The sequence below is a fragment of the Anas acuta genome, chromosome 14 (assembly GCF_963932015.1).
Source record: "Anas acuta chromosome 14, bAnaAcu1.1, whole genome shotgun sequence".
Classification (NCBI taxonomy): Eukaryota; Metazoa; Chordata; class Aves; order Anseriformes; family Anatidae; genus Anas; species Anas acuta.
In genome coordinates, this window is record NC_088992.1 from 11,117,432 (window position 1) to 11,139,527 (window position 22,096).

General features: G+C 43.8%; 1 protein-coding gene across 1 annotated transcript in view; it reads right to left on the reverse strand.

The window, feature by feature from the left end:
* Positions 1-819: 819 nt before the first annotated feature.
* The window catches only part of UBTD2 (ubiquitin domain containing 2), a 59,230-nt gene continuing 37,953 nt past the window's right edge, over positions 820-22,096 (reverse strand). The window contains exon 3 of the mRNA XM_068697887.1: positions 820-6,995. Within this exon, the coding sequence (XP_068553988.1) occupies positions 6,598-6,995 (398 nt within the window). The 3' untranslated portion in view covers positions 820-6,597. The remainder of the gene's footprint in view (positions 6,996-22,096) is intronic.

The window sequence follows — 22,096 nt, forward strand, 5'->3', positions numbered from 1 at the left end:
GGAGGCTCCCATGAGGTGCCCAAAAGCTGCTCTATCCTTCCTTAGGGCCCTGCATTGTCCACAGATCGCACACCCGACTTGCAAGGTGCTTTGGCACACACCAAAACCACCACCAAAATGTGGCTCTAGGGTATTAGAAGGCAATGAAAAAGTCGTGAAATTCCAGCTCAGAATTAAAAGTCCTATTTAAAGAAATTCAAAAAGAAAAACAACACTGAGTTTAGTTCTTAAGGCATAGCATTTCCAGTATTACTTTTATTTTTAAATGCATGAAAAAAAATCTTTTTGTTTGTTATTTTTTTTTGTTTTAAATACAGGAAATTTTGTACAGCATTTCCAACTCATAGAAGATCATGATGGTTTGCTCTCAATGGTAAAAATCTTCCCTAGGTTAAAAAAAAAAAATCACATAATTTAACAGTCTAAAGACTTGTGCTTTGCAGTTGATTAAAAATGTGCACACACTACTGTGAGACGTCAGCCAAGAAACAGAGGTACAACGTAAAAATACAGAATGCATTTTAAAAGTTACCTGGTGTTCACAGCATCCTTATATAGGCCTACAACTCTTCATTGGCTGAATGAGCCAGGAAGGGGGGAAAAAAGTTAAAAACCATGTTTTACACAGTTGTATGTTTGATTCTAAAAGATTTTATAAAAGTTACAGGGGGAAAAAAATCACATCACTGGGATTCCCTCGTCCTTGTTTCGCTGTGTGCTGTGTATTTTCTGTGTCAGTACCAAATCTAGCACCGTATCCTACGTAGTATGAGTGTTTCTTTGTTACGTGGCACACACAAACAAACTGCGTACAAAAGGTTTTTACCATAAAAATGAAGATATTTATTCAAGAAGTACAAATTTGATGGTACCAGCCATCTTTGAAAGCCATTACCATGAGGCAGAGAGGACACAAACCTAAGTCTCTTGCTCAGAACATACGAAAGCAAGTGGCTTACAAATCTCCAGCTAACGCAGTAATGTCAATCATTGCTCAAAAGCCACCTCCACTTTTTAAACATTCCCTGGACTTGAGAGGCACAAACAGGGTTTTTAATACAAGACCAGTTAGTTATTTTAATAAAGACGTCAGCTAAAATTTAATTTGATTTAAATTTCCTTAAATCGTCTCCAGCCTTTAACTGGACTCAAATTTCCTAAGGAAAAAGGGACTTTGAAACAAGCAGGTGCAGAATTTTTGGAGCTCAAGATGAACTACGAGTTTTAAGGCAGGAGTCAGGATTTTAAGTTCTCTGTTTGCCCCATGGCTCTGATCAAATGGTCATCGTCTGTAAAATATACAAATACAGAGTTCTACCGGATAAATACCCAACAAGTGGTCCTGCTCGAAGGACAGAAACACACTTCTTCGTGGAGAGTCCAGTGGACACGTTTATTAGGTTTCCAAGTCCACAGAAAGAAGCCCGCTGGTTAACACATCTCTTCTTCCAACTGCTTGAATTTTGGAGGCTCGGTGGCATGTATACGTCTCCCGTGGAAGGAGAGCTTTAGCTCCATCTCCTAGGAACAAGAGCAACACACATGCGGCTACGGAGTATCTAAATGAAATGTGGAAGAGGAGAGCCATTTGCAGAGCAGAACAATCAAAAACACTTGATGAAAATGAAAGTCTTAAAGCAGGCAGACTTGTATATACAGTCGTTAACCAACAAAAGTGTTTGTAGCTGCAGATATAAGAGTAGGACATTCATCTTCTTTGGGAGAAGACAGAAGCACAGCTGCTGAAAAGTTTAACTCAAAGACTTCCTAGAGCTTGCACCAACATCTAGGGGGTTTGAAGGTTTTGTTTTTTGTTTTTATTTTTTTTTCTCCCAAGACAGTTTGCGGAGCGTACAAAGCTCACCCCCCCCCACCCAAAGCAAGTTTTCAAAAACTCCTTTCTCAAAGTACCTCTACGCCCTACTCCACGAGGGTGCGAGCTGCCCAGGAGCTGCCAGCCATCATCCAGGAGGGAGCCTGACGTACGGAGGAAGTGGTCAAGGGCAAAGAGAAAAGGCCCCTTTCTAACAGAGACTGCTTTTATTTCAACATAACAAGGTCTGAGCAGCTTAGTGAAAAAGCCAACAAAAATCTTAACTTTTTTTCTTTAAAAAAAAACGTAAACATTCTCTGCATAAGGTGCAGGGTCTTGAACGTATTTACAGTGACATAAAAAACAGTTTGTAAAATACAGATCAAGAGTCAGAAATGTAGCTACCACTTTTGTTTCTGAAGAAGATAGAAATGGAGAAATGTACAGCATTCAATTCGTCAACACTTACACAGCTAAAATGCTTTCAAAACTCCATGGCTAAAAGCATCCCACCACTGTAACAAACTAGGATTTTTAATAGCATTTTTGAAGTTTTCATATTATTTACTAACGATAGATATATATGCAGAAGCATGTCATACTACAGCAATATTTTATCAGTTGGCCACCTGGTTTACTAAGCGTTATGCACATGGCACGTGTTGCCTTGTTGCATCACTGGATCCCTTTCCTCTCCTCCCCAACTTGTGAGTTTTCTGTGAAAGGCAAAGAGGTGCTGTGGGTTTGTCTGGTTGCTCCTGGGATAAGTTGTCTTTTTTTTTTTTTAGTTTTGTTGTTGCTGCTTTTAGCATTTGTGTGGCTATTTAAAAAAAAATAACTCAACTCGTTATACTGATGATTCACATCAGTTAGTTTTCCAAGCTCTAGAGAAGAAAAGGCTTTCAGAAAACTAAAAAGAGGTTTCACAGAGCAGCTATTCTCAACTATGTTTTCTGTAGAAAACACTGATAAGCAGAAGAACACAAAAAGCCAACGTAGTGAATCAAGCTTTTGGGTGCTGGATGCTCTGCAGGAGTGCTGTCACTTGACTCTGGAGGATGACCTGAAGCATCCTTTTGCAATGTACCTACAGCAACCGAGGCTTTCCTGGAGCTCCCTAGCAGAATCTGCAATGTTCATGCCTCTCAGGCTGTGCAGGAGCGTGGGTTTCACTGGTTTACTACTTCTGGGTCAGGCAGAAACAACAAGAGCATAAAAGTCTGAAGCATGTCAAACAGACCTGTCATTGACATGGCAAAAAATGTACTCTACTGGCATCAGTTCATGGCCAGAATTAATCAGGAATGACACAAAGGACTGATGGGTCTAACCAAACCAAACAAAGAAAATCCTATTACTCCTCTCGTCAGCGCTTGGTGTTGCTGTTCATGGCTGTGTGCGCTACAAATCTGCTGTGTTACCTCAGTTCTGCCCAGGACACCTCACCAAGCAGCCTGCCAAAAGCAGCACAGGCCAGGCTGCCAGCAGCACCGAGCTTACAGCTCAAGGTACGCCCGTGCTACAGAGTAAAGGTGCAGCACCACCAGCAGGCTTCTCTCCGTCCTCCCCACGTGAGCAGCCACATGCGGACCTGCACCTGGTGCTGCAAGCTAAATGGCATTTTAGTCCTTCGTTAGTCTTGCTTCAGCCATCCTCTGCTCTGAAAAGCCTCTCTCCTTTCCTCCCTGCTCTGGGAACGGCCACGAGTCCTGCAGGAGCCCCAGCCTGGTCCCCTGCACTTGCACTGAAGACAACCTCACAGGACGAGGACAAGGACAAGGCATTGCTCAGAGCCAGCAGTGGCTGCTTTCGATGCATACTGCAACCTCTGGGTATGTACAAGGGGTATGTCAGTCAACATGCTGTATGCTTTCATTACTGGTTTTTATAATATAGATAGATATACTTTGGAAACTTAGAATTCTTTCCTAATACAAATCTTGTAAAATTTGGTTCCAGTAGGGTACGTGCTTGGCACACCTGCCATTTTATAAAGAAGAAATTAAAATTGTCTTCACTTCCACCTGTAAATGCATTTTACCATTTATTTCAGGTGTAGCTAAGTACTAACTGGACAGGAGAGGAGAGAGATTATCAGAGAACAGTGCATCTTCATAAATCAGTTCTCTGTTCTACTCAAAGCCCACTTATGACATAGCCTTCAGATCGTCGCCTTGCTCCCCGCCATAAAACAGTTGGTATAAAACACGGTAATCTGTAACAACATAACACGACTGGTGCTTTTCTAGGAGGGGGAGAAAGGAAAGAAGGAGCTCTCCCAGCTCCTACACGCCGTCATCTCAAAACCAGGACATGCTAACAACTGCCTGAACAAAAAGAAAAAAAAACTCTCCAAAAGGCAACCTAAAAAAAAAAAAATATTAGTGTTTTAGTGTTCGCAGTTGCAGAATTGTCATCCAGGTTTCAGCTTTGCTCTTTCTTAATCAGCTATCACAATTCTGCCCATCTCACACACCCCTTTCCAGAAAGGGCTGTAAGGTAATGACATTGCAAAGACCATTTACGTGAAGATGTAAATTACGCTTTATGAGACAAGTAGTGTCTTCCTGGCACAAAACTATCCTTCGACCAGTGAAAATCCAAGAGATTTTTGAGTTGTTTATATATCAAATAAATATTTTTCCCTCTGGAATGCAAAAGATCTGGCTGCAAAACCCCAGTATATTAAATCATACCTGTCTTTAAAAAAAAAAAAGAAAAAGAAAAACAATAGAAAACTTTTGTTCTAGATTGTTAATCAACTTTGATTTTTTCTTTAGAAAGAAAAAATAAAACCAAGTCACTTGGGTGTTTATGAGAACAGAGAACTAATTTTCCTTTATACACTTCTGCCCCTTCAGTCATCCTGTACAGAACTGGGGTTTAAGGAACTGTCAGGAACTCTTTGCATACAACACAGGGATGAAAATGAAAGCTGTATTTATTCGGGGTAGAGTGGGAAATGCACAGAGAACGTGGATCTGTTTTCCAAGTGGTGGAAGTTGGCTGCACCAACATCAATGTAAATTTTGCATCCGCTTCCATCTGTTGGGAAAGACTTGCAACATTGCGTGCGTGACCTTAGCTCATTCTGGCTCTACACTGATGCTTGTGGAGCAAGAAACTCCAATGGATTCTGAGAAATAGAGTTCTACTGCACGAATGAAGCAGTAACAGGTTTAAAATTGTCAATCCTAACCCACCAGTTTCACTAGCAGATGACTAAGAGTTGGGAACAACTGTAGGTTTAGACCCTAAACGCAGAGAGGGAAGACAGAAACCAGTAAAAAGGATTAGCCTGATCAGCATATTAGACTTTGGAAGAAATAAAGTAATTTCAGTAATGGCTGGAAAAACAAGCCAAGTAGCAATCAAGTTTAAAAGGAACAGGGAATTTGATCTCAACCAAAGGCATTGCCAGACAAGGGTGCAGAGCAGCCAAGGAACAGAGCGCATCTCTACCCAAGGTGACCATCACGTTCTTTCCCCCACAGATATGCTCATCTGATTCAGATTTTTGAGACTAGAAAAGGACTTCTTATGTGCCAAAAAGGCTGTTCTTACTCTCTGAAGGGAAAAGCACTGGTTATTGAACACTCTGACCATGCTCTGGGCTGCCAGCGTGTGTTGGTGAGGGTACCTCCAATTGTCCTGACTACAGGATCACCTGAGCTAGAAGACAGACTGCTGCTGCAAATGACACTCAGAGGAAAAGCTGCAATTTGTGTGCTTGTGTGTCCTCCTATTCCCACACTCTGTGCCCTCTAGGAGCCGAGCAAGGGAAGTTGCAATCTGCTAGGTGTGGGTGTAACTGCAGTTTAACCTGGACCTATTACAGCGAGCAGGCCAGCGCCACTTGACAAAGGTCGTGCACCTAACCCTTAATCGCACACCTGCGCATCACGCACCTGAGCTAGCTTGTTCAACGCTTGTTTTAATGATCTGAGTGACATACAGTAATTGGGCAGGCACGTACTGGGGTGCCAGTCAGCCTGTAAGCTTCAGGCTAAGTCAGTCGTGTAGCAGGTTTACAGTACAGTACACAGAAGTATACATTGACGAAGTTATTGCCTAAGGCTCCAGCAGGCTGTTTCCCCAGCGCTGGAGCCAGCAATGGCACAGGACTGCGTTGCCACCTTGGAATGTACAATTGCTTGGTCTGAGCATCGCCAGGAGCCACCCACGTGGGGCAGGGACACAGCCCCCAGCCCAGCTCCTCCGCCCAGGGCTCGCGGTGCCTCGGCAGCACCCGGACGAAGCACACAAGTTAGGTCAAACCACACACGATCCCCATGGACACGCAGCGCGGCTCCTACCCAGAGCAGCTGCAAGTCTTGCATGAACTGTAGGTGGTGCTGATATGAAATATTGATTTTCATATTTATTTGTTTTTTATCAAAGTGCTCTCTGTTACTCCTGCTCTGTAGATCAGGACACCACTTACAGTTTTAAGAATCATTACACATTTGTATTGTTTAAGTGAAAGACCACCTCTTCCCCCCCTCTTTGCGTGTCCCCCCTTTTCCCTTCCCCTCCCCACTCCTTTCTTTGCCCTTGCCCTGTGCTGCTTGCTGTTGGTTGTGTTAAATACAAGATCAGGCAAACCCCAAAGGCCAGTTTACATTTTTATGTTTTGTTTTTGCAGATCTCCATCACAGATGGAATTTTTGCTGGTCATTTCTTGGAACCAATCCATTAGCAGGACAAACCAAAAGAAGAGAGGGCAGTGAAAACCAATCCCATGACAGAGACGGAGGAAAGAAGAATCAATAAACAAGCAGAAATCAGTTCTCCACCGGGGTTGGGTTCGCTAAGGGCTGGCTCACGATGACTTGCACCACGTAGTCCTTTGGGATTTTCAGCTCCTCCAGTTTCATTTTGTCTGCGAGGGGCCTGCCCGAGAAGAACCAGCGCTGGCTGCCGGGCTCCACTCCCTCCACCGCATGCAGCCGCCTCTTCATGTGGTACACCGTGTCCATGCTGCGGACCATCAGTTTGAGGTCTTTGCCTGTGGACAGGCGCAAACGAAGCTGGCATTCATGCCCCGAGTTAGGCGGCGGGTCGGGGATATCCAGAGTCTCCAGGTCGCCTTTCTCCTCGATCATGTTGATGGGGGGAGCGAGGCAGTAGACGGGGAGCTGGTACCGGTTGCCCAGTTCATCGTAACACTCCGTAAGAGCACCTTCAGGAGGTAAGAGAGAAGGGGGAAAGTGAGCGTCAATGCATTTCACGTTGAAAACTGAAGCACTCGTGCTTGGAAGCGTTGACCCTGCTGTTAACGCACCTGATAAGGACTAATTTCAGGCCTTACCGGATCAGTACGAAACCTTGAAGTATTCATTAAAAATTGCTTACCTCGTTTTCATACGGAAACTTGGGATTGAGTTAAAGCACTCCCCACAAAAGCCAAATGCACCCAACCCGACAGATAAAGCAGGGTAAACTTCAAAAGCAGCAGGAAAGAAAAGATGAGGGGGGATATTATTTTCTCCATGTGTAATTTAAACAGAGCATTTCACTGGCAGCACGGATGAGATTTAGGGCATGCGAACACCCAGAAAACACTGCCGGGATGAAACGCACGATCCCAAACCCAAAATGGCAAAGACTGGAGGCAAAAGACTACTACGAAAGAATGATTTTGTAACTTCTCAAACATTCAAAAATTGCTGAAGTGGTTTTATATAGGATTTGTGTTTTAGTGATAACTGCCAGAGAAAATAAACATGACCACCCAAGTTCAACAACTCTGTGGCTGTGGTGTCATCGCTGGAGCAGTGACACGCAGTGACACAGAACTGATGCAAGTTTAAAGCAGCTCCCACATTCAAATCCCTGAAGTTTCAGGAATGATTTTTCTCCCCCCAGAATCCCGAGAGGTTCCCCAGGATGATCTGGGTGTTTGTGTTATAGGAAGACAGGGAAGTGGTGTGTTGCCTTGCATATGGCATATCCTTTCCTACTGAAATTGTGCAACATGCACACAGAACAGCTCAGAATTACAGCTCCTACAGAACTAACAAACAGCCTTTTGCCTTTTTTTTAAAATAAAAAAACACAATGAAACACCCTCACACCCTTTATAAAAATGCATTTCAAGAACTACCCCTGACAAACAGCAGCACATTTTTCATAACCTCCTAAGAGTTCAAGTGTCAGAAGCCCAGAAACGAGAGCCCTAACACACAGCACCTATCACCTCTTGCAGCGAGCCAGGAAAACAAGATGCAGAGGAAGTTACATCCCAGTCCCAACAGAAATCCCTTCTCAGCAGGGTTAAAAACCCTAGATAGTCACACTCCAAATAAATGCTTCACCAGTGTCTTGGGTTTACCTGCTGGAACAGATTTCCACATTTTTGCCCCTAGAGGGGGCACATTCACTTGCAAGATTCTCCATCCTTTTGTAGTTGGAAGTGTTTGAAGAGCAGCCAAGTCCTTGAGCTACAGAATATTTAAAAAACTCTTTGACTCGGCAGTTCTGCACACAATGCTCTACTGCTCCTTGTTATAAACTAAGGCTTTTTTTTGTTTTGTTTTCTTGGTTGGAGGCTTTTCTGTGCTGACAGTGAGTTGTCTTAAACTTCGCTGTTTGATCAGCAAAATTACAGCACTATAAAATTATAACTTGGGGATTTGTTGTTGCTTAGCTCACTCCTGTGCCAGATATATACTGTCTTTCAGGCAGAAATTTCCTTTTTTTTTATTTTTTATTTTTTAAGGATAATTTGTGTTGATGAACACAGGAAATCTTTGGCTAAAATATCAGTGTTTTAGGTACAGCCACTTTGGGGGGCTATTCTGTTTGTACCACTAGTGCCGAGGCTGTCACGCAGTGATATTTGTTGGGAAAACAAAGCAAAAAAAGGAAATTCTGCAGAAATAGTTATACCACTCAGTGGAGTCTTGTATCATTTATGAATCTCAGAGCAAACCAGCTTTATCAAAATTGTATTGGATCCAGAGCTTCCAGCACACTGTGCGTGTGATTTATATACCAGGGCCTGAAGCTCTCATATTTTAGTTTTAAAATGTTAATTTCATTCCGTACACCTAATCAATTTAGGTAATGGCACAGTACTAACTTCTAAATCAACGCATAGGAAAAAGCAGACAGTTTTTTTTTTGTTTTTTTTTTTTTTTTTGGCTGAAAAGAGAAAAACCCAAACCCCAATAATTCTTAAATTTAGGTAGAAAAGATAAAATTGTACCATGTATCTTAAAAAGAACGTCCCTATTTTAGAGAAATACACTAAAGAGTTAATTTCAATTACAACGGTAAGCTAGCTATGGTATTTATTCATCATTTATATCCTTGCCCAGTTGAACTAACATCAAGGTCAAAGCGTATGCTATAAACATGGGATTGCTTAATCATAATCAGATAAACAAAATTAAAATCCTCTGAAAGAGCAGCTAACTTGGAGGTGTGGGCGAGGGTTTTTTTTGTTTTGTTTTTATTTAAGACAGCACAGAAAACCTCGTGCCAATAAAACCTGCACAGTTTCATCGGAGGCTGACGATCAGTTAGTGACAAATTGATGATGCAAGCACAAGTTACCATAAACCTAACCAACAAACGCCCATCCCTCCACTCTTGCTGGTAAAAAATATTCCTAAGACCCTCGAGCCGTCTCACGTACCACTCGATATCGTCAAGACTGGACATATCGATTAAAGCAGAAGTCTCCTGCAAGCCGAGGAGACTTTACGACTGCACCTACTTAGCCAGACCACGTCTGCAAGAGCCCGGAGGGGGGTCAGGAGGCGTCAGCCCTCGCTCCCTGCAGACGTACGGCTGGATGGCTGCGCACAGGCAGCAGCACTGCCCCGTCCTCTTCAGACAGCTCATTCACGCAGGGCTTCTCTAGGCTCTAAGGGATTTTTGAAGAGGATGGGGCTCTGCTGACAACCTTCAAAATGCTGTCAATGGTAAAAACTCGAAGGCAGGGCGTGAAGAAGCATCGTGTTGGTTGCAGCTCAGAAGTTAAGGGACGGCTGAATGCTTTTACCTGAAGGGACGGTGAGTCTGGAGCTATTTTAAGCACTGCAGGCAAAGCAAGTTATCGGAGAGGAAAAGAGAAAGCGAGCACATTACCCACAGCCATCACGACCGGGCCTATCTCCCCAGCCAGATGGCAGCTCTTCACCGAGGCGTTCGCTGCAGCGTCCCTTGCACGGAGCAGAGCACACGGCGAATTACACGTCGGGACTGCAGCCCCCTCCTAATTTCCCTGCTATAATTGAAAACCATGTTTCTGAGCCTTCCTGCGAGGTACATCAGCTCTGGCCACAGAAGTCATTCAGCACAAAGGGGCATGAAAAGAATGTCAAGCTCTCATGAGAAAACACAGAAATAAAAAAAATAAATTATTTTTTGTAAGGTTTCCCTGTTCCCTAGGCAACAAGGGTCCTCCGCAGCCGGTTACGGCACAGGAAGGATGCAGCCTCCCTTAAAACGGAGGAAAAGCAAGTGCCACACACAGAGGAACACACGTGAAAGACCAAGATGTTATAAAAAGACTTTAAAACAATAGCAAGGAGAGAATAAATTAAGCACATTGATACTTGATATGCTCGAGTATTCATCATGCACTTAAATAGTTCTCTAGATGTTCGCATGACTTCAATGATGACACACTGATCCTTTCCAAAGCTAGAACCACAGGCAGGTGGTGTTTTTGTTGTTGTTTTTTAGTGTTATTTTTTAGTAGTTTGAAAGTAATACAGCCCTGGAGACTGGGGAATTCTGGAAAGAACCACAAGACCGAGCTTCTTGCTGGTTGTTATCCAGGTAGGAGACAGCTTGAGAGTTTCGGGCGGAAAAATAAGCAGATGTGATCATCCAGCATACGGAATTGAAACATTTCGAAATGAATTGCTTTGCAGGCTATAAAGTTGTTTTCCTAAGATTATTAGGATGTGGATGTTTCTCTGGATTTCTAAGGGAAAACACTGAAAAAGGACTGGCTGAGGTACTGTTTCCATCCCCAAACAGTTCCGAATTTGGACGTACTTGGCCTTTTGCAAATGAAAGCACTACCAGTTAGAGACCTAACCAGCATGAAGGTAAACTTCTCTAAGAGTTACTGAAGTTAGGTATATATGAGCACCTCCATCCAGAAACATAAAAAGCTTTAATGCATTTTAATGGCATTTCTAGAAAGCTACATAACATTCTCTCTTACGAAAAAGCAAATTTCTTGTTTTCCGTTCCTAAAGCGCCTTTTAAGATTTTGAGCATTTTTGCGGAGGGTTGCTCAGAAAAACCGAGCAGATTTCTTTTCTTACTCCCCTCCCCCAGACAGACTTGCTGCAGGAAGAGAAATTAAAACAACACAACCTAAAATCTAGCATTGCAAAGAGACTAGCTAATTTAAGGAGCTTAAGTGTCTGTGTATAACACATTTGCCCTAGGAACAGCTGCTTTGTTTGTTTTTCTTACTGAAAAACTCCACTCCAAAACCAAGCTCAGCATGGACTGCCGAATAAATTGGCAATAGCAGAGCTCTCACCTGTAGACTACTGTTTTTTTACCCAAAACAGGTCACGAATGCCTGAAACTCATTACAAGCATCAGGAAACAAGTGGGTCTTATTCTGGATCCTACAGCACAATTCCTAGAGAGCACTGATTAAGTCAGGCAGAAAAGCCGAACTATCTCTTCATCTGTATTAGCAGCTGATTCCAGGTCATGGCTGGGAAACGCAGAACCTGGTAAGAAAAAAGCACACTGACGTCAACAGCACGCACGAGTGGTGAAGGGTGACTTTGCTCGCTAAGAGAACAGGATTGAGCCAAACAAGTGAAAACACGCAGAGCTTTGTTCTAGCTCACCTACAGCCACTGCAAACCGGGAGGAGCTAAAAGACAGAAGTTATTTCACATTAAAGTCCGTATAATGTAATGAGAACTGTAAGGGATTAATGCTGCAGTTTGCAGCTGTTCTCTCCCATTTTCTGGAGAGCACCGTGTGGGAGTTACTTGTGGAAGCCTGTGCCTCCAAACACGTATGGAGAACACCCAACTAGAATCATTAGTGGTGTGGATGAACCATTTCATAATAAACTAAATACATGGGCCCCCTCTCATGCTTCTTCCACACTAAATTTCCATTGGCCATGCAAATTTAAGCTACAATAAGCTATGTACAGTCTTGTTTCTCAACTCTTTATGAAGATACGCACTTGCCTTCTAAGCCACTGCACAACCACTGACCCAACACTACTCTGCTCCCATCTTCAGCCTCTTTTTATTCCGAAGAACTTACTCCAGCACCTTAAAAATGTGTTTTGTAAGTAGTAAGTGTTAAGCATTTAATAATTCCCATTTCAAGTTCCCTGAGAAAGCTCTTCCATTAGGAGAGCATCATTGGTCTGGCTCCGTTCCATGGCAGAGCCGCTCCCAGAGGCGGCAGGGGATGCCAGAGCTTCGGGAGCTGCTCGACGAGCGGGGCCTGGCTCATTCCTGCTTGTGGCAACTGGCACAAGACAGACTGGAATGGTGCTTAGTGTACTGCAAGGGAGAGGAGCAGGAAATTTTGGCACTCTGCTACTGCCTTTGTAATCGTCCCGCCCCGTTCCTGGCAGGAGATGTAGCTAGTGGGTGCTGCACTGAGTCAGCTACCGCACTGTTCATGCTCAGATCCCTGCTTGGGTTTTCTTCAGCAAGCCGAGCTCACCTGGGCTCCGAGATTGCTGATAAAATAATGTATGTTCAGCTGTCTGAAGGAGCTTGCAAAGCAGTAATGCAAGACATGCTTGCAGCAGAGCACTGCACTGGACAGCCTCGTGTGTCCCTTCCAACCTGAAGGATCCCAGCTAGCTGTAATTAACAGCAGAGCTCAGCCCGAGTATCTAGCCAGAGATCGCGTGTGTGTTCAAGCCCTCTGCTTCCAGTGCAGCAGACCTCACCCGAGCGAGGGGCAGGGTTTGTGAAGCAGATCTCATGAGTAATCCATTCTTTAAACCAGTTTTGCAACTCACGCCTGCAGGCTGGAACACAGGAGGGTAACCCAAGCTGCTCCCACCACACCAGCAGCACGGGGCGCCTGCAGGAACAAGCCAGGAAAACTGAGATGCAACGAGACGAGTTTGGTTCAGCAGCAATTTGCTGGGTAAGAGGGATACACCATCACTACCCAAGTGAGAGATACACTTCATGCACGTGTTGTAAATTAAAGCCGATCTGTCTGCACGTCATCACTACCTACTTTTGTCTTTGCATTTGTATTGGGTTGGATTTGGGGGGTGGGATGGAGCAGGGAAGGAGCAGAGGTGTTTCGTTTGGAAAAGGCTGGTGCAGATATGAGAAGTGCATTACTGGATATGCTGAGCCTGTCTCCCTGTCATAACACAGCACCAGCATCAGTTAATTCATTAGCACTGATTAACTGGGCTGAAGGTAAAAGTTAATTAAGATTAACATCATCTTCTGAAAGACAAATTTCAGCACTAGATTAGCAATGCACTTTTCCTCAAATTTCAGCCACAGTTAGTAAAACCCTGTGCATCTCCTGCCAGATAACCCCTCTAAATAAGTGGGGGGCCAAAATCCAGGCTGGAAGCAAAGCCCCCCTACGTGACCCTTAGAGCAACACCAAGCCACTCAACTGGGTTTCACCACAAATGGGTCCAGACGGGGCACGCAGATACACACACTGCCTACTACACACTCCACATAACAGGGACTGAGTTGACCCTATAGCAATCTTCTCTGTCAACTCTGACAGAATGCATCATTTCATCCCAAAACATAAGGGGCAGAGGAGGCAGCAACCATTTGCATGTTTCTTCTATCCATGTTTTAGCCAGAAGAAATTGCTTTGTCTTTCCTCAGATAAGAGAACAATTGTGTTTCAAGCATGAAATCTGCAATGTGCAATTCCCCCCTCAATTTGCAGGGGGCCATGGCAGTGGTGAGCCCATAAGAACTGGGGTTTGCAGTCTCACCTTGCTTTCCTGGTCAATGGCATGGCAGTGGTCTGCTGGACAAGGAGAGGAAGCTAGAGAAGAGGTGATCTACATCTGAAAGCTCAAAGTTTAACAGCGATGTAACTTACAGAACAGTTACTTTTTGCTTTATACGTTTAAGTAGAGCACAAATACCTACAGCGAGGTTCATTCGGTTTTCACCTTCTCTAGTTGATGCACTCAACTAAGCCACAAGCTGAGCTAAGGTGTACCTGGAACTCACAACAGAGCAGAGGGCAGCCAATAACTAGACCAGGACCACCGCTAATAACTGTGAGCTAAACATCACAAGAAGACCGTGAACTTTAACCACAACTGTGGGTTGAGAGGCTGGTTAACCAGTCACACGGTCATAGCATCATTTACAGTAAATTTCCACTTCTGTTTCCTTGCGGGCTTTTGCTGTGCTACAAACTCTAGAAGGGGTTTGCTGGTGAGCATTCCTTTAACCAAATGAGGTTTGATAGAGAAAGTCAATTATGCATTAATGCTCCGTGGTTGTCACATTAACAATACCATATGTACTGCCACTTCTCCATCACGCTGTAAAACTTCAATCTAATATTGCAAGAAGGTAACAGCTTTCAAGAAACATTACATCAGGGTTCAAAGATGACAAGTCGTTTTACTAATGAAGTATTCATGCACTATTCTGCTTTGCATTTCATTAAAATGGATGTCTGTCTAGACAGGCTTCTTAGATAACCAGATTTTCATTTTTTGGTAAAAGAGCTCCTCTGTATACCCTTTTCATTTGCATTTGCTGTTCTCCATTATCCATTTTCTTTAAGGGGGTGAAGTGGTGTTAGGGGGAAAAAAAAGGATGGTATTCTGATCATCTGAGCCTGCATCACATCCCTCCACAGACAGCTAACTCTGCAATGTGACCAGGTTATCCGGTCAGTGGGAGGATGCACAGAAGCAGAAAGGCCACCACAAAACAAAGCATATCAGCTCCTGAGCTACAAACATCTCATTTTTTTTCCAGAAATAAAAGAGAAGGTGCCATTCGGACAGGAGAAGTTGTGTTAAATCTAATCTAGACCCCTGTATTTACATTTACAACAGGGCTCCATCACCCTATGAGCAACAACATGCTTTGGAAGCACTGTTTTCTGAGGGAAAAAAGCCTTTGCCCATTACAACAGGATGTTTTGCATAATAACCACATACAGAACGCCCAGCTATTCAGCCTCACTTTTCTAACATGACAAACTGCTTCGCTATTTCCAGTTACTCCTGGAAGACAAGGTAACTGCTCTCTATTTGCATTTCCCTTTAAGAGGATTTTCCTCTCGCTGAGATCAGCAGGGCGCTATTGATCAACACCATAAACTACTTCATCATCCAACAAATATGCCAGAGCCTGCTGCACTCCTTTCCAAATAAAGGACAAAAGGCAAAGACAGCAGCTTTACCTTTGCTTGGGACTAATCTCATTAGGTGCAATCCACTTGTCCTTGCTGCTTGTTCTACTTTGCACTGACTCATGTACCGACCCCAAGACACAGCACATCCTTTGGCTTGGCAGGCAGAGAAGGCATGGTGTGACCAGTGGAAGCAGTGCCCTGCACAGGGAGATCCCAACAGCAACTCAAACAGTCGCTGAAACTCGAGCTGCTCCATCCCCACTGCATGACCAGCGTCAGGGCGCTTAACCTTGAGCAACCCCCTGCCAGCCACAATGCCCCCTCTGGGCAGCAGAAGGATATTTGAGACTGAGTTTAATATGAGCTAGAAGTGGATATGGATGGAAATTTGGCTCAGGACGGTACTTATTATAGCTTGAGCTAACACAGCAGCAGAGGCAACCCCGCAGACTGAACACAAAAGCAAACGTAGGCTTTTATGGAATGCGCTGAAGTCCCACATCGGTTTACAGCGAGAGATGGACACGTGAAAAATGTCTGCTTTCTAAGACTAAACAGCAATCCATTCCCCTCCACAACATACCTACATGCAACAGGGGGATGGAAAGAAAGAATAACCTATATAAGTTTGCCCTGCAACATTGTGTTACTGCTCCCAAACTTGCTGATAGCCCTGTGTTGACATTCAAAGCCAAGTTAATGAGCACCGAGTCATTCATTTGCATGCTCAGTCTCCAAGGATAACCAGGAAAAATGTTAAAGGCTCCAGGGAGGTCAAGCAGACTGACATAATCCCACATTAGTACCTACGTGCTAAAATAAAACTACAACACAGGACTATTTAAAAAGAGGGAGGGAGGGAGGATTAAATAAGGTTACAGAAAAGATTTAAAGCAAATCTGCAGAATTGCTTTTTACTCCATGTAACGTCCTCTTTACCCTCCAAGATGCTGTTCCTTCAGAGTTACCTTACTTATAATAAATAAATAAAAAAGTACTGAGTAAGCATAAATGTAGAAGGCAATGTTAGTTAAATCTGTATCGCCCTCTAAGTGTGTAAATTTGGGGGAGTCTGCACAGATTATGAGAACCCAGGCAGGTTAAAAATATAATACCTAGCTGTAATCTACAAAAAATTACTTGATTGCTACAAAACAATTAAAGACAGGCCTGTAATTTTTTTTTTTCTTGAACAATAAAATTACTTAGAAATTAGTACTTTTTACTGGTAAATCCATATTTCACCAGATGAAGCCAGTGTCTCTCACATGGTTTTGTGAGGCTTGAACTCTCCTTTGCCCACCAGCCTGGTAAACCTGCAAAGCGCTGAGCAGTGCAAGATATCCAGGAACCGGGGAGTTTTCTCCTCCATTTCCAGTGGTAAATCTATTCTGTAATACTCACTGAAACCCTGCAATGACTTAAAGTTACCACCTCAAAGTGTTTATTGAAAGACAATGTGGAAGATTTAGAGTACTAACACATCTCCTTTTGGGTTGGTTGCAGACTTGTGAGTACTGTGTGGCTCCATAACGCACACCATGTAGGACTTCTCCTTAGTCATCACCTGACCCCAAAAGAAGCCAATTCCTGCAACTCTGACACTTCTGAACATAACTATTTTGCCTTGGCCTTGTAGAAAAGATACCATCATTGTCTTATTCAGATATTTTAAGCCAGATCAGAGAAAGATGACAGATATGCTACCACCACCCACTCCAGATCATGGAGGAAGACTGGGGTGCAAGAGTGGGCAGGGAGCAAGTGAGGCACCTCAGGCTTTGCTGAGCCCTCATTAATCTACTCAATCCTCCTAACACACAGTGCTTCAGGTGCACCAGTTTGGGGGAAGAACATCTATATCAATTACAGAAACAATACCACCTCTGAAGACCACCTGTGCAGGGCGAAGGAAGCTCCTAGGTGGCTCTCGTGGCTTACACTGACATTTTCTATGAGGCATAGACTTTAAATGCTTCATATTTCTTTTTCTCATTTTACTAGCAGACAGCAAGGCAGATTAAGCAGATACCCAGTTTCATTGTTGTAAGCAGTCAAGGAGGGGGTAGAAGTCCACTGTGGAGCATCTAATAAACTCCACATCACGTCCTGGCCACTACCAGATACCAAAGGAATTATTCACCTGAGGCAGATCTTCCTATCCAGAAGATCTGCAACACACCATCGACAAGCAGTCTGCAGCTCGTTCGTTGCTTAATGGTTAGACTTGATGATCTTAGAGGTATTTTTCAACCTAAATGATTCTTCTGAAGTGAATTTGAGACATTTTTTCATCACAAGGCCGATTTTATTTTGAGCGTTTAATGGCCATCATGTACAGTCAGTCTTTTTTTTTTTTTCTTCCCCTTAAAGGAGTTAGCTGCACTTTCCTGGCCACACGTTAATGGTACAAAAAATTGCCGTTTTGAGAACAGTGCTGTACAGTCGTCCTTACCACAGCAGAAAAGGCAAACTGAAACCAAAGACAGAAAACAGACGGGCATATGCTACCAGGGGAAGAGACTTGAGAAGAGTCCAAGCAATTATGTTGACGAAGCTCCTCAAAATACCTTTCAAAAACAAGAGCAGAAGTTAAAAATATTTAAGGAAAACAACTGTAGGATGTAGCCATAAGTGCATTTTTACTTGAAGGGTTGATGCTTTCTAACCTGCACTTAGATATGTAACTATTTCAGTCAGCCACAACTGCTTTACATCCTGATGACTTGATTCAATATTCCATTTGAGGAAAACATGGAAATCCAGCATCCCTCAGAAAGGATACTGTGCATCTATTTTAAAAACATTAATCGCAGCAGTAATGTCAGACAGCATTATCTTAGCTGCTGATCATCAGGACTCAAGAGGTTTTTGAGAAAATACACTGCGTTTCAAGGTTAGGAGTCCTGCCAAGTACCCATTCCAGCCTGCACAGCATTAACGTGTCCTTTGCTGGCTTCAAGACACTTCACCAGGAGCAGCAATGAGACTTGTGCAATAACTACTGAAAACACACAATTCATGAGAAAGCTGCTACAGACACACTACAGTGCCACGAGCACTCATGAAGGCTATAAGAAACCACAGAACGGTTTGGAAGGGACCTTAAAGATCACCCAGTTCCACCCCCTGCTGTGGGCAGGGATGCCCTCCACTAGATCAGGTTGCCCAAAGCCCCATCCAACCTGGCCTTGACCAATTCCAGGGATGGGGCATCCACAACATCTAGAAACCTGAGGAAAACATAATAAAAATAAAAAACGGGTGCACCACTGAAATAAAAGTACCTGCAGTAGCAATGTACCAATCCCATTCAAACAGTTATCATCATTTGACTCATTGATAAGCCATTGGCATTTCCCTTCATTCTCCTTGCACAAAACTCCGTGTTGAGCTTTCCACTACATGCTATGCAATGTGGTTACAACACACACACACACACACAAAAAAAACAAAACAATAAATTGGCCAAATGTTAGTCTGGCTGTTATTTCCTTCCTCAAGAAGCAAAGAAACATGCACACTTCGGAGCACTGTGCAGTAGGCACTCTAGATGCAACCTTCTCAAACAGAATTTGCCAATTACAGAAGAATTTATTGGCATTTCTCTAGTTTTCAGCCAGGGGATCTCTTGAAGGGCTCACTTTTACGAGCGTTTCTCTAACGAATGCTGCTATATAAACATACGGTTCTGATCTGGCCACAGGCTGCACAGTGACAGCCTAGCAATGGGTGATAATCAAAGCACCTCTCACGGATCTCTGCCTCTCACCTCTAATCACACCGCAGTAGAGCGCCGTCCTCCCAGGACACAGGGGACACATCCCAGAGCTCTTCAGAAACCTGGCATCACACCCAGCTTACAACTCTCCAGCAGAGGGGATGGGAATGATTAACCCATTTAACGATGCTGTTAAGAGTCACTTTGTTACGTGCCAGACCGAGGTTCCTCTGCAGTGCGTTGTATTTTCAATCGGTGCTGGTTTACAGACTTGTCCAAAACACACACAAGCTGACAGTTGTAAAAATAAAGACCCTTCATAAATGATCCCTTCCCCATCCACTTCTGAGGCTGTGGACAGATGGATGGATACTTTTTCAAGCAGCAAAACCATCCCAGCAGTTGCACTGCCCATTGAGCTGCTCTGCTGTAGGTGCTTGCAGGTACGTCAAGAACTGGACTTGGGAACTGATCAGTGCCAAAAGCAACCTGAGGTTGTGGCAAAGGACATTTAAAGCTAGAGATGTTCAACAACCCTGTTCACCATCCTGCGGCCCCATGAACAGAGGTACTGAGGGAAGCCAGAAGGTTACATAAAGGAAAGCAAGCAACCTGCTTAGTCTTGCTCCGCTGCTTACAGCTTTCAGGGTCTACTGCCACGATCTGTGCTGGGGAGCCAATTCCTTGCTCTCTTGAGCTGAGAAAATGCATGTTCTGCTTTCTTCCATGCTACCACTTGTACCTGTAGTAAACTACAAACACAGACACGCCCCTGCCCCCCCCCCCAAGTAAGTAGTTTTTGATGCTTGCTCTGCTAAAATACACACTGCCCCGCTCCCAAGTGTCAACAGCTCTGAAGATGGGAACATGGCAAAGCAGCAGCCCCATCCTGCTGTGCAGTACTGCTTCCATGCATCCATCTTCTGATTCCAGTAGAAACAATCTAAAGAATTGTATGAAATAAATAAAAAAGCAACGCCTAACTTTACTATTTAGGAAAGCAATCTTTTATACCACTTCACATAAAATCGAGGCTCTCTACCTCAGTTTATTTTATACCTTACAGCCACCTTCCCAGTAACACTCCACTTTGAATGGGTCCTTCTGGAGTAAAAACTGAAGCAAACACAGGAGAAAACACATCTGAAGAGTAGAAACAATCGGCTGTGAGATTCCAGGTCAATGCAGGATTGCGTTATTCACATTATCTCCCTGCCCCTCTCAGTCACAAGGCTTTCAAAAGGGAAATGGGTAGAGTACTCAAGAGCTTAAGCGTTCAGAGCTCCACTTAAACACAAAAATCAAATCAAAGGTTTCTCCAAAGCTTTCTACTACCAGCCCTGAAGTGGTTACTACGAAAGATGTTTCTACTGCACCATAGTCTATAAATTAATGCTACAAATTTGCCCCTTTTCAGTGTGAAGGTAAACAAATGCATTTCTTTAAGCATGCAGGAACTGAAGTAATGTGCTGTATTTTCAGCCAGGAAGAGCTGTATTCTCACACATTTCTGTATGCTATCTCCTCCCCAAAGTTCTGGTTTAAAAAATAAATAAATAAATAAACAGATGAAGTTGCCAACGGTGCAATATAGTCACGTAGTGAGGCGTATGGGCTTACTGTTTTTAAATGACCACAAAGTGGTAGAAAAGAATGCAAAACACAGCCTTGAAAATGATTTAAACATTTCGTAGTTTGCATCTACATTTAATTCCTTTTCCAAAGGACAGAAGAAGGTAAAATCATTGGTGTAGTGATTCACTTTTGTCCTTTGTCTTTTTAAATGTCACATGGATCCAGGGCAAAAATTAAACAATTCTCTGCCTTTCACCAGACAACTTGTTAGACCTCCTAAATATTTGGCCGGTCTTAAATGATGACAACTGCAGAGCTGAGGGATCCTCCCTGACCCAAGTCTTACATTTTTAAGGACTTTGCTCATGCAAAGGGCTGCAGCATAGGCACAGCACATCCACGCTTTCCCAGCGCTGCTTGCACATACACTTTCCTGGGAAAAGGCATTTCACAAATGGAAAAAAAACACCTTGCCAGGTGGATGGGCTGTGTGACAGAGGAGATGCCAGGGAGCCAGGAGGCGGCAGGGGAGGAGCTGCCACCAAGCAGTCCCAGGGCGTGGGTTGCAGCAGGCTGAAATCCGTGTCTGAGCAGGGCGTGCACAGCCGGGGGGCATTGCTTGAAGATCCCTGATTTAGAAGAAGTCTCCTAAGAAAAAAAACAATTACTGTGCCTGAGCAGAACTGAAACAGCCAGAGCATTTCTGATGCTTCATTCCAGCAGGAGGTGCTCACTTTGAGAGGATGGAGAGGGCAGCAGGAGTGGGCTCAGAGGCGCTCCCTGAAGAGGATGCTGAACACGCGAGGAGCTGGTGCTGGCCTGGCTGCAGATCGAGCAGCTGGGCAGTGGGAGCCCTGCTCACACTTGTCACACCCCTGCGTCGTGTCAGCGGCCCAAAGGAAAGCGACACCTAGACCACAACACCCAGTGGTCAAAGCCTGTGGGAGGCACCACCAAAGCCGAGCTGCGGCTTTCCCCTGAGCGTGCCAGCCTCCTTCAAACATCCAGCGGCACTGCTCGCAGGCACGATGCTATTAATGCAGTTTGGGTGCAGCTTTACTAAAAACTGGACTCGATGCATTTATTCACTAACCAGTTTAGCAAAGATAAGCCTAAGGAAGGAACTTGATGTCAACAGCTTTTAAAAATAGACACCAATGGGTAGAAGAAACACTGACACACGATGAGCACTCTCCTTATACATGCTTATGTCCTCGGTGCTAACAGCAGCCAGACTGCTTCCTTGCAATACACCAGTTCTTCTTGGTTTTAATTCCTCACTCTTGTTTTGTGGTGGTGTGTTTTTTTTTTTTAAACTGAAGAAAGAAAGAAAAAAAGAGAAAAACCTCCTCCCGAACTAAGAGCTGTTTTCTGCTCGGCAGATCTTCATACAAAAATAATTAAGTAGCCTCTGTTGTAAGTTTTATGATATCTATGACAGAAAGATTTTCAAGTTTCCTTAACTTTTATAGCCTGCATGCTCATCTCAGTACTACTGCTGATCATATTGACAGATATGCTTTCACAGTCAGACCTCCCAAAGCTTTCATAACTCGACTGAAGTCTAAAATTAGACAGCTAGAGTCACTATAAATATCATTCACTATCGTTTTAAACAGACATTAGAAAAACCTGACCAAGGATTC